This window comes from Oryctolagus cuniculus, chromosome 9, assembly GCF_964237555.1.
Source record: "Oryctolagus cuniculus chromosome 9, mOryCun1.1, whole genome shotgun sequence".
NCBI lineage: Eukaryota > Metazoa > Chordata > Mammalia > Lagomorpha > Leporidae > Oryctolagus > Oryctolagus cuniculus.
In genome coordinates this window covers 90,267,564-90,283,964 of record NC_091440.1, presented here as the reverse complement: position 1 = coordinate 90,283,964, position 16,401 = coordinate 90,267,564, and the positions used below count along the sequence as shown (strand labels likewise).

The 16,401-nt window shown below is 46.4% G+C and overlaps 1 protein-coding gene and 1 long non-coding RNA gene across 4 annotated transcripts in view; one reads left to right on the top strand and one right to left on the bottom strand.

Moving 5' to 3' along the window:
• The window catches only part of LOC103349035 (uncharacterized), a 40,963-nt gene that overhangs the window by 2,353 nt on the left and 22,209 nt on the right, over positions 1–16,401 (top strand). The gene's annotated exons all lie outside the window — the stretch shown is intronic.
• The window catches only part of ATP12A (ATPase H+/K+ transporting non-gastric alpha2 subunit), a 30,005-nt gene that overhangs the window by 8,228 nt on the left and 5,376 nt on the right, over positions 1–16,401 (bottom strand). For all 3 annotated transcript variants that reach the window (XM_070048292.1, XM_008259638.4, NM_001082027.1), the window contains 11 exon segments: positions 14,512–14,715; positions 13,350–13,463; positions 12,184–12,318; positions 11,967–12,084; positions 11,523–11,791; positions 10,466–10,664; positions 10,214–10,323; positions 7,801–7,935; positions 5,101–5,293; positions 2,822–2,997; positions 2,034–2,170 (listed from right to left, as the gene is read on the bottom strand). In XM_070048292.1, the coding sequence (XP_069904393.1) occupies positions 2,034–2,170; positions 2,822–2,997; positions 5,101–5,293; positions 7,801–7,935; positions 10,214–10,323; positions 10,466–10,664; positions 11,523–11,791; positions 11,967–12,084; positions 12,184–12,318; positions 13,350–13,463; positions 14,512–14,613 (1,688 nt within the window). In that variant the 5' untranslated portion in view covers positions 14,614–14,715.

The following is a 16,401-nucleotide window of genomic DNA, read 5'->3' as shown; positions in this document are numbered from 1 at the left end:
AGGGAATAATATCTGTTCTCTTTGCTGCTTATAGTTCCAGCATCTAGCACAGTGACTGGTATACACTTGGCACTCAATGCTTAGTTGTTGAAAGGATTAATAGATGAGTGCATGAATAGATAGATGGGTTAAAGGATAGATGAGAACAATTGGGAGAACCAAGGAAAAAAGCTCTCCTTAGGAAGGTTCTATTTTAGCTGCACATAATGAAGTCAACTGAACACACAGGTAAATATACTACACACACATATACACAGGTAAACACACACACACACACATATATACAGGTAAGCACACACACACACATATACAGGTAAATACACACACACAAACACGGTAGTACATGAAACTCAAAAGGTTCTTAATATCTCTGATTATACAACTGGGTCAAAGGCAAGTGATTTCACATAAACTGTTTCAGCTTTTCTCACTCTGAGTTGGGAACATAGGTTTTCACACGGTGATGTGCCTCATGATGACATTTCTGTGTCACTTTCAATGAAAGATCACATATAATGATGGTAAACTCTTAAGATTATACTGCCTGGGCCAGCGCTGTGGCACAGTGGGTTAACGCCCTGGCCTAAAGTGCCAGCATCTCATATGGGCACCAGTTCATGACCCGGCTGCTCCTCTTCTGATCCAGCTCTCTGCTATGGCCTGGGAAAGCAGTGGAAGATGGCCCAAGTCCTTGGGCCTCTGCATCTGTGTGGGAGACCTGGAGGAAGCTCCTAGCTCTTGGCTTCAGATCGGTGCAGCTCTGGCCATTGCGGCCAATTGGGGAGTAAACCAGCAGATGGAAGACTTCTCTCTCTCTCTGCCTCTCCTCTCTCTGCTGTGTGACTCTGACTTTCAAATAAATAAATAAATAAATAAATAAGTAAATAAATAAATAAATAAATCTATCTTAAAAAAAAGATTATACTGGCCGGCGCCGCGGCTCACTAGGCTAATCCTCTGCCTTGCAGAGCCGGCACACCAGGTTCTAGTCCCGGTCGGGGCGCCGGATTCTGTCCCGGTTGCCCCTCTTCTAGGCCAGCTCTCTGCTGTGGCCAGGGAGTGCAGTGGAGGATGGCCCAAGTGCTTGGGCCCTGCGCCCCATGGGAGACCAGGATAAGTACCCGGCTCCTGCCATCAGATCAGCGTGGTGCGCCGGCCGCAGCACGCTGGCTGTGGCGGCCATTGGAGGGTGAACCAACGGCAAAGGAAGACCTTTCTCTCTGTCTCTCTCTCACTGTCCACTCTGCCTGTCGAAAATAAATAAATAAATCTTAAAAAAAAAAAAAAAAGATTATACTGCCTAGTGACATTGTAGCTGTCTTAGTTTGTGTGAGTACATTCCATGATGCTTCCATAATGATGAAATTCCATTTCTCAGGACATATTCTTATTATTAAGCAATGCATAATTGTACTTCATTGGATTTTGACGTTTCAGATAAGAAATAGTCAATGGGTCACTTTCATGATTTCAGGACTGTGCCTGGCACATATTAAGCGCTCAGTAAGATTCTGAGTGAATGAATGACTAAATGAATTATGGATCAAACTAGAATAGCATTACCCTAAGAGGGTGTTTGGCAAAAAGGTGATTTGCAAGGGCTCGCACTGTGGTATAGCGGGTAAAGCTGTCACCTGCAGTGCCGGCATCCCATATGGGCACCAGTTTGAGTCCCGGCTGCTCCACTTCCCATCCAGCTCTCTGCTATGGCCTGGGAAAGCAGTAGAAGGTGGCCTAAGTCCTTGGGCCCCTGCACCCTCATGGGAGACCCTGAAGAAGCTCCTGGTTCTTGGCTTCGGATTGGCATAGCTCCCACCATTGTGGCCAATTGGGGAGTGAACCAGTGGATGGAAGACTTCTTTCTCTCTCTCTGCCTCTCCTTCTCTCTCTGTGTAACTCTGATTTTTAAATAAATAAATAAATAAACAAACATTTTTTAAAAAATGTTTGCTTCAATTTGCTTCAATTGCTCCAAATAGCATTGTTCCTGTGAGTAAGACCCTGAGTGTACGCAGTATTGGGTCTGTGCTTACCGTTTGTTAACCTGCTCCACGGCGATGTTGCAGCGTTTTGCAATGTCTTCCACTGTCTCACTGTTGGCTGAAATGATCCCTACACTCTTGGCAATGGCTTTGGCTGTGATGGGATGATCACCTGTAACCATGATAACCTAGAGTAGAGACAACAAGAAGGGCCCGTGGGCTATGAGGATCTCGACCTGCTACAGTAGGGACAGTTCAATGTCATCTACTCTAGAGGACCTAGTAGAATATGCTTAGCGATTGCTGTGGCTTGGCTGACTCATTCCAGTGAACTTTGAAGGACAAATTGACCTCATTGGATCTACCCTTGCTCCTAAGCTTCTTGCATTTCCTCCTCTGACATTGGAGAATATAATTTCTCCTTTGATGTCACTTTTTTTGTGTGAAAGGGCCAGAAGATATCTACTTGGGGCAACTACATGTTGCTTCAGCTGTCTGAATATTAACATATTTTGGGTTCAATATTGTGAAGATAAATGGATTATGGAGGCTGAACATCTAAAGTAAAGAATGAAGTTTTTATTATTTATCATGGCAAGATCATGGCTAGTTCATGGTGCTGGGCGATCCTTCTCACTGTCATTACTGTCATGGTTTGCTCCACATAGAAACAACAATTTTGCTTTTATGGAATAGTTACTGAAATCTTAGCATGTTGAAAGAAAGAGGGCATTATGATACTGACTTGAAGAAACCTCAGCGTTGACTATATCCTGTGACAAATGCTCTGAGGACACAACACAAGTGTTTGTGCCTTGAGTTTGGAAAGTAGCTCCCACCTTGATTCCTGCACTCCGGCATTTGGTGACTGCATCTGGGACAGTGGATCGAGGAGGATCAATCATTGATAAGAGCCCCACAAAACATAAGTTGGAGGTGGGGAAGTTCATGGATTCTGAGTCAAATGAGTAGGTCTCTGGAAACTCATCTGCTGGCAGGTAGAAATGGCAGAAACCTGGAAAAGACAAGGATGTGGGAGCCAATGAGATGAGGCTGAGGAATAACAAAAGAAAAGAGGAAGCATGTTGAGGCACTCTCAGTCCTTTGCTTTTTAAAAAGATTTACTTACTAATTTGAAAGGCAGAGATAATGACAGATAGAGAAGGAGAGAGAGAGAGAGAGAGAGAGAGATCTTCTACCTGATGGTTCACTTCTCAAATGGTTACAATGACTGGGGATGTGCCAGGCCAAAGCCAGGAGCCAAGATCTTCTTCCTGGTCTCCCATGTGGGTGGCAGGGACCCAGGGCTTGGACCATCTTCTGCTGCTTTCCTAGGTGCATTACAGGGAGCTGGATTGGAAGTGGAGCAGCTGGGACTTGAACCAGCTCCATATGGGGTGCCAGTGCTGCAGATGATGGCTTAACCTACTGTGCTGCAGTGCTGGCCCCCCTTTGCTTTTACTGATACAATAGAATGGACTAGAACTGTTAAATTCCTAAAATTCCATAATGAATGTTTTTCTTGGTGATGACATTATATAAGAACACTTTAGCAAGTCCATGAAAGGGGCCGGTGCTATGGCAAAGCAAGTAAAGCTGCCACCTGCAGTGCCGGCATCCCATATGGCCACTGGTTTGAGTCCCAGCTGCTCCACTTCCGATCCAGTTCTCTGCTATGGCCTGGGAAAACAGTAGGAGATGGCCCAAGTCCTTGGGCCCCTGCACCCATGTGGGAGACCCAGAGGAAGCTCCTGGCTCCTGGCTTCAGATTGGCTCCTCTCCAGCCATTGTGGGCACCTGCAGAGTAAACCAGCAGATGGAAGACCTCTCTCTCTCTCTCTACTTCTGCCTCTCTGTAACTCTGCCTTTCACATACACAATAAATAGATCTTCAAAAAAGAAAGTCCATAGAAATGGAAATGAAATATAAATTTATTGTGGTATAAAAAATTGAAATGCATGCTTATGAAGAAGTCTTAAAAAGTTCATGGAACTGCTTATTATGAAAAAAAAAACTGCACAGTTTTCAAATTAAACTTATTTTCCAATTCCATTTTCCATGGACTTGTTGAAGTACCTTCATATTTCATCCAAAGATAGTTACTCTGTGCTAATTAGGCTCTATGTTATATTCTAGAGATAAAACGACCATTTCAAGTAAAGTAGACTGCCTTTACTTCTGAAGCTGTACCTTTTTGGTTGAAGGATAGACAGAAAAGAGATAAATCACAATAAAAACAGGGTACAAACGGGAGAGTTTGTACTGCGACCTTCACCCCTCACCTGTATGTTCAGGGCCTCCACAGCCTGACGTCCAGCTTGTCTTTCCAGCCCTGCTTCCCCATAATGTGCCATCTGATCTACCCAGCAACCCTCTGTCTCTGAGCTTGGTCTAAGTTCCTTCCACCCTGATTACTTTCCCCTACCTCACTTCAGTCCCCAGTTAAAATGTAACTCCCTCCAGGAAGTCTTCCCTGATTATGCTTGTCTGGAAGTGACCCCACACTCCTCAGTGCCATCATGTTAGTGGACTTCAAAAGACCCTTGAAAATGGAATTAAAAAATAAGTTATTCTGGGCTGGCGCTGTGGTGCAGAAGCTTAAGCCTCTGTCTGCATGCCAGCATCCCATATAGGCGTCACTTTGAGTTCTGGCTGCTCTGCTTCCAATCGAGCTCCCTGCTAATGTGTCTGGGAAAGCAGAGGAAGATGGCCAAGGGCTTGAACCCCTGCATCCACATGGGAGACCCAGAAGAAGCTCCTGGCTCCTGGCTTCAGCCTGGCCCAGCACTGGCTATTGCAGCCATTTGGGGAGTGAAACAGCGGAGTGAAACTCTCTTTTTCCTTCTCTCTGTATATTTTTGCCTTTCAAATAAATAAATCTTTCAAAAAAAGAAGTCATTCTGTTGCAAAAAAATTTTAAATGCATGTATTGTTCTTTCCTAATATGCATTTCCATGCCCTTTTGAAGACCCCTCACGCAGCGTCCTCTTAACTGTTGCCATACTGTTGATCATATTCTTCTTTCTGTGATGCGTGGATACTGCAGCTACTCCACCAGCTCCTGAGCCTCGGTTTGGCACCTCTGGGGGAGAGACGGGGCTGTGCCCCCACACTCACCCAGCACGCGCTCGCCCAGGCCGCCCAGCTCCATGTAGGCCGTGTGGAAGGCCTGGGCCATGCTCTTGTCCAGTGGCTGCTCCTTGCCGTTGATCATGATGGTGCTGCACTTCTCTAGGATCCTCTCGGGGGCCCCCTTCATCACCAGCAGGAAGCGCTTGTCATTGGGATCTTCCGTCTGGTGTATGGAGAGCTGAGAGAGCATGAATAGGGCACGTTAGATGTAGCCTGCTCGCCACAGCCCTTCCAATTAGCAATAGGACAGGACTTGGAGACACAGTACTTTTTCATGACGGTCCTTGAGGTGTAAAGGAGGAAGGGGAACGACATTCAGAGGAATGTTCTAGCCCTTTTCTTTTTGTGGCCAACTAGAAGCATCTGGGCATCACCCCAGCCCACAGGGGCACCCTGAGTCAGAATTCAGCAGGTCTCATGGGGCCTGCTTCTTTCACTGCCCACATGACAGGAAGACCCTTTCCTGTCCCAGATGGCGCTGCAGCGGGAGTCAGAGTCTGGTTCATGCCTGGAAGATGCATCTAACCTGGTATGTTCCAGCACGGACCACCTGGCTACGCTTGATTCTTAGTTCCGACCCTTATTAGTGCTCTATACCTCGGTTTCCTCATCCTCTGCCTAACTCATATGAGAGTGAATGGCTTAAAGCCATTAATGGAAATTAGCACAAAATAGCTACTTTTGTTGCTGTTATTTTATTGTTACTCATTCTGTTTTCACTCTGTTTTGAATAAAGGATCTGAGTTCCTGATTTTACTGTTTTTTATTTCATACATTTTTGTTAGCTATTTAACTATGATTTTTTTAAAAAAAGATTTATTTATTTTGTATGAACAATGGAAACACACACACACACACACACACACAGAGAAAGAGAGAGAGATCTTCCACCTGCTGGCTCTTCTCCCAAATGGCAGCAATGGCCAGAACTGGGTCAGGCCAAAGCCAGGAGCCAGGGACTCCATCTGGATCTCCTATGTGGAGGCAGGGGCCCAAGCATTCGGGTCATTAGTTTATTGGCTAACTGTCCTTAAAGAAGCAATTTGCAACACAAACAGTTCTTTTCCAACTCTAAATTACATTTAAACAAAGAAGGATAGATAATCTCTATAAATTTCTACACACACATGGTTATCCTATTTATATTCAATCATGCATTACATAAAGACATTTTAGTCAAAAATAGTCTATGTGTATAACAGTGGTCCCACAAGATTAAAACGGAGCTGAACATTCCTATAGCTTAGTATTTTCACTTTAGCCTTTCTGTTTAGATACACAAATTGCACTGTGTTAAAATTGCTTGCAGTATTCATTTAAGTCGCATGCTGTACTGTTGTAGCTTGGGAGAAACAGGCTCAACCATTTAGCCTAGGTGTGTTGTGAGGTCCACCATCTAGGCTTGTGTAAGTGTACTCTGTGGTGTTTGCACAATGATGACAGAGCTGCCCACACTCAGGATGCCCCTATTGCTAAGCAATGCACGACATATCTTCCTGTTACGTAAAGCCCAAGTCACTATCCCCTGCTCTCAGCTTGGAATCTTGTGGGAAATCTCTTCAGCAGCAGGACCTATAAACTGTCATTGCCTTAGAACAGAGGATGGAGACTGCTGAGCGCTGGCTACCTCTGGAATGAGGCGAGATGATAAGGCAAGGATGGCCATGTTCTTCCTCAACAAGGTGTGGAGAGGAACTCACTACCCACAGCATATGGGGCGGAGTGGGAAAGCAACCAGACAGGTCACTGGATGTCTATTCATTCCTCCCACTATGGGCAAGGCCCAGCACATGCCTGAACAAAACCACCTGTCTCGGGGCTGTGGTGGAAGCATAGACTTGGGAGAACTGGTTGTGCCACTTAGCTTATCTATGTGACTCTGACTTCATCAACACTTTCTCAAGGCCTCATTTCTCTTCTATAAATTGGGGTCCATTAGTCTTACTTCATAGGCTTGTTGTGAAGATTAAATGAGTTAATGAATACAGCCGTCCCTTGGTACCCTAGAGGGTTTGGTTCCAGGACCTCTTGAGATACTAAGAACTGGGGATGCTCAAGTGCCTCACCTAAAATGGGATAGTGTTTGTGCAGAGCCCATGTAATCCTGTAGATTTAAAAAATCTCCAGATTATATACACTACCAAACACAATGTCAATGTTATGCTTGATGGCTGTTGTACTGTATTGTTTAGGGAATATGGACAAGAACAAAAGTCTACACAAATTCAACAACATTTTTTTCTCACTAATATTGAATGCACAGATTCAGAGGGGCAACTGTACTGAGCGAGCCATAAAAATTAGGTCTCTCCTCTTCCCCAGCCTCTCATTTACCCTACGAAACAGGGCTGCTGCTCCTCACCTGTGCAAAAGTTACCTGATGGTGGTGGTGGTGGTGGTGGTGGAGGCATGTATGAGTGTGTGTGAGCATGAGTGAGTGTGGACGCAATAGAGATGGCCATTCACAGCAGCAGCCAGGCCCGCATAGATTCTTTCTTTTTTCCCTCTGTTACATCAGGGAAAGCAATGGACCTTGCCTGGGTTGAACAGGTGCCAAGGCTCTGTTCCCTGAAGACCACTTTTGAAGTCATGTATTACTCAAACAATGGGCTATTAAAGAATGTGTACAAGTAAAAATGTTGTTCTAGTGATAACAGAGATTGTCGACTATGAGGAAATGCTCACCTGAAATTTGTTGGTTGAGTTAAAAGGGATTTCGACTACTTTGTGGTTTCTTTTTCTAATTTCCATCACGTCACCCAAAATGACTTCTGAGAATTTCAGAAGAGCAGTTTCTGAAGCATCTCCAACCACGACTCTCTGGGAAGCAAAAGAGAGAAACAAATATTTGCAGTATATCACCTGCAAATACCACACCTTCTTTTGTGATTGTTTTTAATGGACCAACATTATTTTAGAAGCAAGCCACTCATCTCCCAGCTCAGCTTGCTACCTGGTCAGAAGGACAAGGTGCTCACTTGTCCATCAGTGACCCAGTCATGACCATGGCAAGAGTGCAAAACAGTGGTGCCACTTACCGGTACTAGGGAAGTTCAAATGGGTGGCAGCTCTGTGAAGACTGGAGAGCTTCAGGGAAAAAAGCAGCTATGAACTAGAACTTGATAGCCATGGGTCCCCGAGAGACACAGGAGCAGAAGAAGCCAGGATTCTACACACCGAGCATGGAGTGGAAGATTGCACTGTGAGTGCTGGGAGTACAGGTGGACACCGAGTGTGGTTAGACAGGTCCCTGAAAGACAGGCTGAGGTCTAGACTGAAGAAGCAGAAAATAGGGAAGCAGGAGAAATTTTGATCACAGTTAGGTGAAGATAAAAGCAATTTTTAAGGAAAATTGAAGAAAGACTGTGGAAGGCATATTCTGGAATCTGGGGAGGTTGGTGCAGCTATTAAGATGCAAGGTATTAGCGCCAGTGCTGTGGCATAGCAGATAAAGCCGCCACCTGCAGTGCTGGCATTCCGTATGTGCACCAGTTTGAGACCCAGCTGCTGTACTTCTGATCCAGCCCTCTGTTATGGCCTGGGAAGGCAGTAAAAGATGGCCCAAGTGCTTGGGCCTCTGCACCCACTTGGGATATCTGGAAGAAGCTCCTGGATGCTGGCTTCAGATCAGCTCAGCTTTGGCCATTATGTCTATTTGGGGAGTGAACCAACAGGTGGAAGGCCTTTATCTCTCTCTTCCTCTCACTGTCTGTAACTCTACTTCTCAAGTAAATAAATAAAAAAAATCTTTGAAAAAGATGCAAGGTATTAATGATCATAGAAGTATAAAATTATGTGTATTTTGAAGCAAGAATGATAGGACTTGGTGATTCACTAGATTTATGGAGACAGTCAAAGAAGACTTCTAAAAGCATTTGCCTGGATGACATGTGGAATGGTTATGATACAGTATAATAGAAAACTCAGGACAAAATAAGGTAGATACAGGTGGAACTGGACAAGTATAATTTGTTGATAGGTGAACTCAGTGGAACTTCTGAGTGGACACATGCAGCTTGCTGGGAATCCAGGTTGGGATTTAGATGAGAAATCAGGATAGGACATAGAGATTCAAAAGGTATGGATGGAGAAGTAATTGGCCAAAGGGAGCATTGATGAGCTTTCTAATAAGGAAAAGCAAATTAAAAATATAAGAAAGAAAGTGAGTCAGTGAAAGAAACAGATGGTGAATGGAAAAGCAAGGAGAACCCAGATTTGGTGACTTGTTGAGGTAGAGGTAGAGGTAGAGACAGAGACAGAGACAGAGATAGAGATAGAGATAGAGACAGAGATAGAGACAGAGATAGGGAGAGAGAAAAGAGTCACTGCACTTTTGGAATTTTGGAATATTGTATATTTCCAAATTTCAGGGCCCCTTAGTGTTCCACCTACTACCATCTTATAGTCAAGAGGAAGATGAACTAAGACCAAGTCCTTTATTTCCATCTAATTATATATATATATATTTTTTTTTTTTTGACAGGCAGAGTGGACAGTGAGAGAGAGACAGAGAGAAAGGTCTTCCTTTCCGCGGCCGGCGCACCGCGCTGATCCGATGGCAGGAGCCAGGTGCTTCTCCTGGTCTCCCATGGAGTGCAGGGCCCAAGCACTTGGGCCATCCTCCACTGCACTCCCTGGCCACAGCAGAGAGCTGGCCTGGAAGAGGGGCAACTGGGACAGAATCTGGCGCGCCGACTGGGACTAGAACCCGGTGTGCCGGTGCCGCAAGGCGGAGGATTAGCCTAGTGAGCTGTGGCGCCAGCCTATTTCCATCTAATTATATTTTAAACTTCAGTGAATGGCAAAACATTTGACTATCTCCACTTAGCTGGTAAAGAAGTTAGGAAAGAAATAAAAAGGCACATTCATCTCCCATACTGTGAATTTTCAGAAGGGCCCAAGATCTTTTAAGCAACTTTGTGATTTCTCAGAACTAAAGTGGAGAAAGCTTGCTATGTGTCTTGTAAGTCAGATTTACTCTTGCTCGTACCAACTCTGCTTGGATGCAGAGAGATTCTCTGTCCCCCCGCACCCAAGGTGGGCAGAGAAAGTGACCTAAAACCAGCAGTGATTTAAGACAAGCATGTGGAAGTTTTACCTTCATGATGGGGACACTCTCCTGTCCTGGCTTGAACTCAGCTCGGTTACACAATGCTATTATCTTGGACAAGGAGGTCCAGGTTCCAGAGCTTTGGTCAAAGCCTTGGTCTGAAACAAGGAGAAAGAAGAATGGCTGCTATGGGTGCTGGGCCCACCATGCCTGCACTGTGCTGGTCACAGCGCTCAGCCTAGCCACTGCTTGAGTCCACAGCTTCAGCCCAGGCTCAATGCCCCACCCTAAAAGTCTTACTTAAATTGTCTTCACTCGTGTCGGCCACGAAGATCTGATTGTCAAACCACAGATGGGCCACGGTCATCCTGTTCTGCGTCAGAGTCCCAGTCTTGTCAGAGCAGATGATGGAGGTGGAGCCGAGGGTCTCCACTGCCTCCAAGTTCTTCACCAGGCAGTTCTTCTTGGCCATCCGTTTGGCTGTGAGCGACAGGGCCACCTGGCAGAAGAGAGAGGGAAAGAAGCTTTGGGCAAGGTAACTTTGATCTGGAGTTCAGGTGTATAAACAGCTAAGATGAGCTACAGTGGAATATCAGGAGGGGCTGGGTTTGTTTTAGCATTAAGGCAGAACTGCCAATGTGTAAGCCACTAAAAGTCTTACAGGTCACAATCCTTTTTTAAAAAAATTAAATGAGACACTATTCTTGTTTCTTTATTTCTTGAAGAATATAATCCCGAGGGCTTATAGGCAGTGGAGACAGCCACATTGCTGTGGCTGGTGCTTGCATCCAATTAGGGTGCCTGGGCCACCCTGATCCTGTCACCAGGAGCATGAATGTGTGAGAGAGACCCTGACTGGCTGCTCTGGGGAGGCCAGAAGCATTTGTATTTCATGTCAAGAGCCCCATATTTTAAAGACCTTTTAAACCCTCAGCTCTCCAAGGGTTCTGTTGGCTCCAGCTTCTCCAAATTCTATCTCCTGGAGTCAGAAGAGACCTGGACATCTTTTTTTTTTTTTTTTTTTTTTTTTTTTTTTTTTTTAACTTTGGGGAGGCGTCAGGCTTCTAGAAAATCTGTAAGTGGTGGTTGGAGGTCTGTCCTCTCTAGATCTTAAGGGAGCTAAGTAACCTCTGTGAATTACAGAGATATCGCATGAAATCTTGATGTTTTCAAGGAGGTTGCATTCAAACATTAGAAATAAGCAATTCCATTTGTCCCTCTAGGAAGCAGTCTTTCCAGAATGTTCCTTGGTTGTCCCTGTTCTGAAGACGGGGGCCAGGGAGACCTTGTGGTCTGCATGTGGAGCCTCCCCAGCAGCCACAGTTGGGCTGCAGGCTGCCTAACAGTGTAGACTCACAGTGACAGTGGCCAGGAGGCCTTCAGGCACGTTGGCCACAATGATGGCAATGAGGAAGATGATGGCGTCCAGGACGTGGTACTTCATGCACACTGCGATGATGAAGAACAGGATGCCGACGGAGACGGCCACTCCTGCCACAATGTGCACAAAATGTTCGATCTCAATGGCAATGGGCGTCTTCTCATTCCCGACGCCTGAAGCCAAGGAGGCAATGCGGCCAATGATGGTCCGGTCACCCGTGTTGATGACCATGCCAGTTGCCGTGCCTACGGGAGAAGTAGACGTTTTATTCAAGGCCCTCCTTGGTGGCTCCCTCCACTGTATGCTTCTTGGGGTGGGGGAGAAAGCTTTGTAATGAGGGAAGGCAGCGAAAAACCCTCTGGCCTTAGGGGTCAGCAGTGACAAGGTGGGGCTTGCGACCCTGACAGCTGCTGGGCTTACCTTCCAGGCAGGTCGTGGAGTAGAAAGTGATGTTCTTTGTTTCCAGGGGGTTTTCGTGGGTGAACTCACTTGAGCGGGACTGGGGCTCAGACTCTCCAGTAAGAGACGAGTTATCCACCTAGGAGAAAGTTTGACAGCAGCTCGCCTACCACGGCCAGGGAAAAGCAGAATGTTTGCTCGCTCCAAGCAGGATCCTTGGGGTTCCTCCGGCCCTTACCTTACACCCCTGGGCAGACAGCAGCCTGATGTCGGCAGGAATCTGGTCGCCTCCTTTAATCTCCACGATGTCCCCCACCACCAGCTGCTCTGCAGGGATAACCTTTTTCTCCGAGTCACGGATGACAACAGCTTGCTGTGGAAGCAAAGCATGACAGAGCCTCAGACCTGCGGTGATGCTGGCCTCCTTCTCCATCCACACCTCACCGAATCCCAGAACAGAGGTATGGTACCCATGGCCGTCCCAAGAGCGAGGATGAAATGGAAGACTTCCGCCGCGGGCGGGGCTGAAGACCCCAAGAACTAATCTTTTCCTGTGCTCACAGAACCAGAAAATGCTGCTGTCAGGTGGACGTGGAGAAGTGAGAGCTCTGGATCTCCCAGAGAGGGGGACAATTACATGGCTGGGTGCCTGGGAGGAGCCCAGGAGCTTATGCAGCTGATAAGGCTGGGGGAACTTTGATGAGGTGATTGATGGCCCACTTCTTAGGAGGCATCTTCACTAGCCAGAGCCTTCCCCTTCTAATAGCTGGCTGTTGTCTGGGGTGGGAACACTGGTCTCCCTGCTGTGCACAGCTGGCAGGGCTCTTGGGGGAAGAGGGGAATGCTGGGTCCCCTTACCCAGAGCATTTGGGGGCAACTTCTACTATAGCTCAGGGATAGGAGGAAAAGCAGTCCCATGGAGAGGAGCACAAGGGGTCCTCCATGGCTGCCAGTGCACAAACAGCCCTTGGAATTCTAGGTTCCCTCCTTGGAGCCACCATGTCACCACCCAGCTGGCCCAGAAATGCCAAGGAACAGTACGAGGGGCCATCAAAAGTTCATGGAAAATGTGGATTATGAAAAAAAAACTATGCATGGATTCCAATTTCTTTTTTGCACCAAAATAAACTTATCTTTTAATTCAATTTCTGCAAACTTTTTGGTAATGGAAGATGTTGTGTGACAACTCACGTTTTGAAAAGCATTTTGCCCGATCTTACTGAGTTCGATCACCTCTAAACCCTGTGAGGAGCTGGGGTCTAGAAAGCAGGGATAACCCGCTCAAGATTTCTCAGACAGCACAGATGGGGCAGGGCTACGCAGCGACCCTGCCCCCAGGGCCTGTCTGATGCTTCCTCACCTGAAAGTTGTGCTGAGACCAGAGGAAAGGCAACTGATGCTCACCTGGGGGATCATCTTGCAGAAGCTGGCCATGATGTTGGTGCTTTTTGCCTCTTGGTAATAGGCAAAGATTCCTGTTAAAATGACAACCACGGCAAGTACAGTGCCCAGGTACACCTGGTTAAGGAAGAAAAGCATCAGTCAGAGACACATGCTTGGGTTGTGCATCCCTAATCTGAAAGGTTCCAGAGTTGACACTTTTTGAGTACTGACATGATACCACAAGTGAAAAATCTCACACTTGACCTCACATGACAACCACAATAAAACAAGTGCATTAAAAATATTGCTCAGAATCACCTACAGGCTATGTGTGTAAGCTGTGTGTGAAGGATAAATTTCATGTAGAGACTTGGGTTCCATCCCCAAGACATCTCGTTATGGATGTGTGCAAATATTCTGGCCCCAAGCATTGCAGATGACGGCTCATCAACCTGGGTCAAGTATGAGCCAGGTCCTGGGCTACAGCTCTCCACAGGGATGAGCTGCTGGCATTTGCATCCTGATACCCAGCCTGTACTCATTGTAAGTGCACAACTCACCGGTTTCTCCTGAATGTGCAGAGCTGTGCAGCTGTCATTCAGCTCTGCAGCATGGCCATCAGGCCCCTAGGCAGTCACCTCCTGCCCCTGCCCCATCCCTGTCCCCACTGGTGAGCTCCCTGTCTCCACAGATATGCCCATCTGGGTGCTCTGTGTAAGAGGAGCCACACAACTTGAGGCACTTGCATCTGGCTCCTTTCCCAGCACCATGCCGGCCAGCTCTGTGTTGTGGGGTTGGTCGCTGGCTCCCAGCAGGAACAGATGCTTACCAGGTTCAAGGGAAAAGTCAGCTTTAAGGAGGGAAGGCCCTAGACACTTCACATGGATGTCGACTCCTTGAGGAACTTAAAAACTGTTTTGGCTTTCTCTCCCTCTTCTAAAATCCATGCTTACTCTACCCACTGAGGCATCAGAAAGTCACAGAGCGTTTGTTCTACATCTGGGAAAAGTCCTGATTTTCCCACACCCTGGCAGTGGTTGATCCATGGTAGAATCCTGCCTCCAGCCCATGGCTGCTCTCACAGATGTCGCTGATGGCCTTTATTTTAGCTGTGCTCTCCCCTCCCATAACCGACCCCACCCCTTGCAGAGCAAAACCAGGAAGTTGACACCAGGAGCCTTACGCTGTCCAGGGAGGCAGATGGATTGCTGACATACTGAATCCCAAATGCGATCCAACACAGGACAGCTCCTACCCACAGAAGGATGGAAAAGCCGCCCACCATCTGCTTGAGGAACTTGATGATCTCTGGGGTCTGTTTGGGAGGGGTGAGGGCGTTGGGTCCGTTCTGTGCCAGGAGCTCAGCAGCTCTGGTGCTGGAGAGACCCTGAAACACAAAAAGCACAAAAGCAAACTGGAGTGAGACATCCTGCTCCCTTTGAGGCTGTGCTTCCTGTTTCTGCAGGTGGCACACAGGCATTAACACACTGGAGAAAGTCCCAAGAAATATGGGCAATACCCATTTTTCTGGAAGGAATATTTAATACTGATAGCCAGCAAGTGTACCCCATGAGTTTACTCACTTAGTCTTCAGAATGGCTCTGAAGAGGATACTATTATTATTCTCATCTGTAGGCATGGAATGTGAGGCACACGGAGGTGACATAACCTTCCTAAGGTCACCTGGCTGGTAAGAAGTGGCACCAGGGGGCTGGCACTGTGGTGTAGTAGGCTAAGCCTTTGCCTGTGGTGCAGGCATCCCATATGGGTGCCAGTTCATGTCCTCTTCCTATCCAGCTCTCTGTGGTGGCCTGGGAAAGCAGTTAGAAGATCGCCTAGGTGCTTGTGCCCCTGCATCCACGTGGAAGCCCTGGAATAAGCTCCTGGCTCCTGGCTTCAGATTGGCTCATCTCCAGCCATTGCACCCATTCGGGGAGTAAACCAGCAGAAGGAAGACCTTTCTCTCTGTCTCCTTGCCTTCTCTCTGTCTGTAACTGTAGCTCTCAAATAAATAAATAAAATCTTAAAAAATGTTAAAAAGTGGCACCAGAACTCAGCCAGGTGACCGGTTCAAAGCCCCCTGCATGTTTAGGCATTTTAGCATTCTAGAGATTCATCCACAGAAGGAAGTAACTTGGATAAGGAGTATTTGAAATAAAGGAGCTTGTCATCAGGATTAAGGACAATGCAGTGACCCTGAAGAAAATACAACTGATTCTGGAACTCTGTAGACCATGTGGGCTGATTTTTCCATCTTTACTCTGGTACTTTTCTACATATGCATTCTAAGTTCCCAGTTCTTGTTTGTTTTAACAGTTACCAATCCCACCCAAGATCTAGAGTGACATTCACAGGTGCATAGAGGATACCCGCACTCCAAAATCCTGCATTTGCATAGGGCTTCCCCCACCAAATACTACCTTTTATGGGACTAGTTTTGTACACACATTTTCTCCCTAATTATGTTGCCAGCTACATAATGGCAAGGACTCTGTCTTGATCATTTCTGTGTTTTCTGTGTCTTTTTTAGGGTCTAATGCTTTTTTATTTTTAAGTGACTAGTGAACTCCCGTAATTATTGAGTAGCTGGATTCTTGGTCACCAAGTTGATGCCATCACCCTCTAACCACAATCCTTTTCTAGAACCCTGGCTCATCCTTCTCAATAACTGTTGGTCATTTCTGCACAGATATTGCAGAGTCATTCCTAACCATATAATCTGCCCTTTGTATCCATGGGTTCCAGGCCCATGGGGTCAATGAACCTTGGATCCTGTGGTGGTTGCATATTTAGTGAACATGTACAGACTTTTTTTCTTTGTACTGTAAATAATACCATACAACACCTATTTACATAGCATTCACATTGTATTAGTTATTATAGGTAATCTAGAGATGATTTAAAGTATAAGGGAGGATATGCATACAAGTTATATACAAGTAGTATGCCATTTTATATAAATGACTAAAGCACCTGTGGATTTTACTATCAAGGAGGGACCTTATGGATATTGAGGGCTGATTAATTTAAAATAAAACTCACCATCATCTCCTCCCTACCACCTCCTCTAATC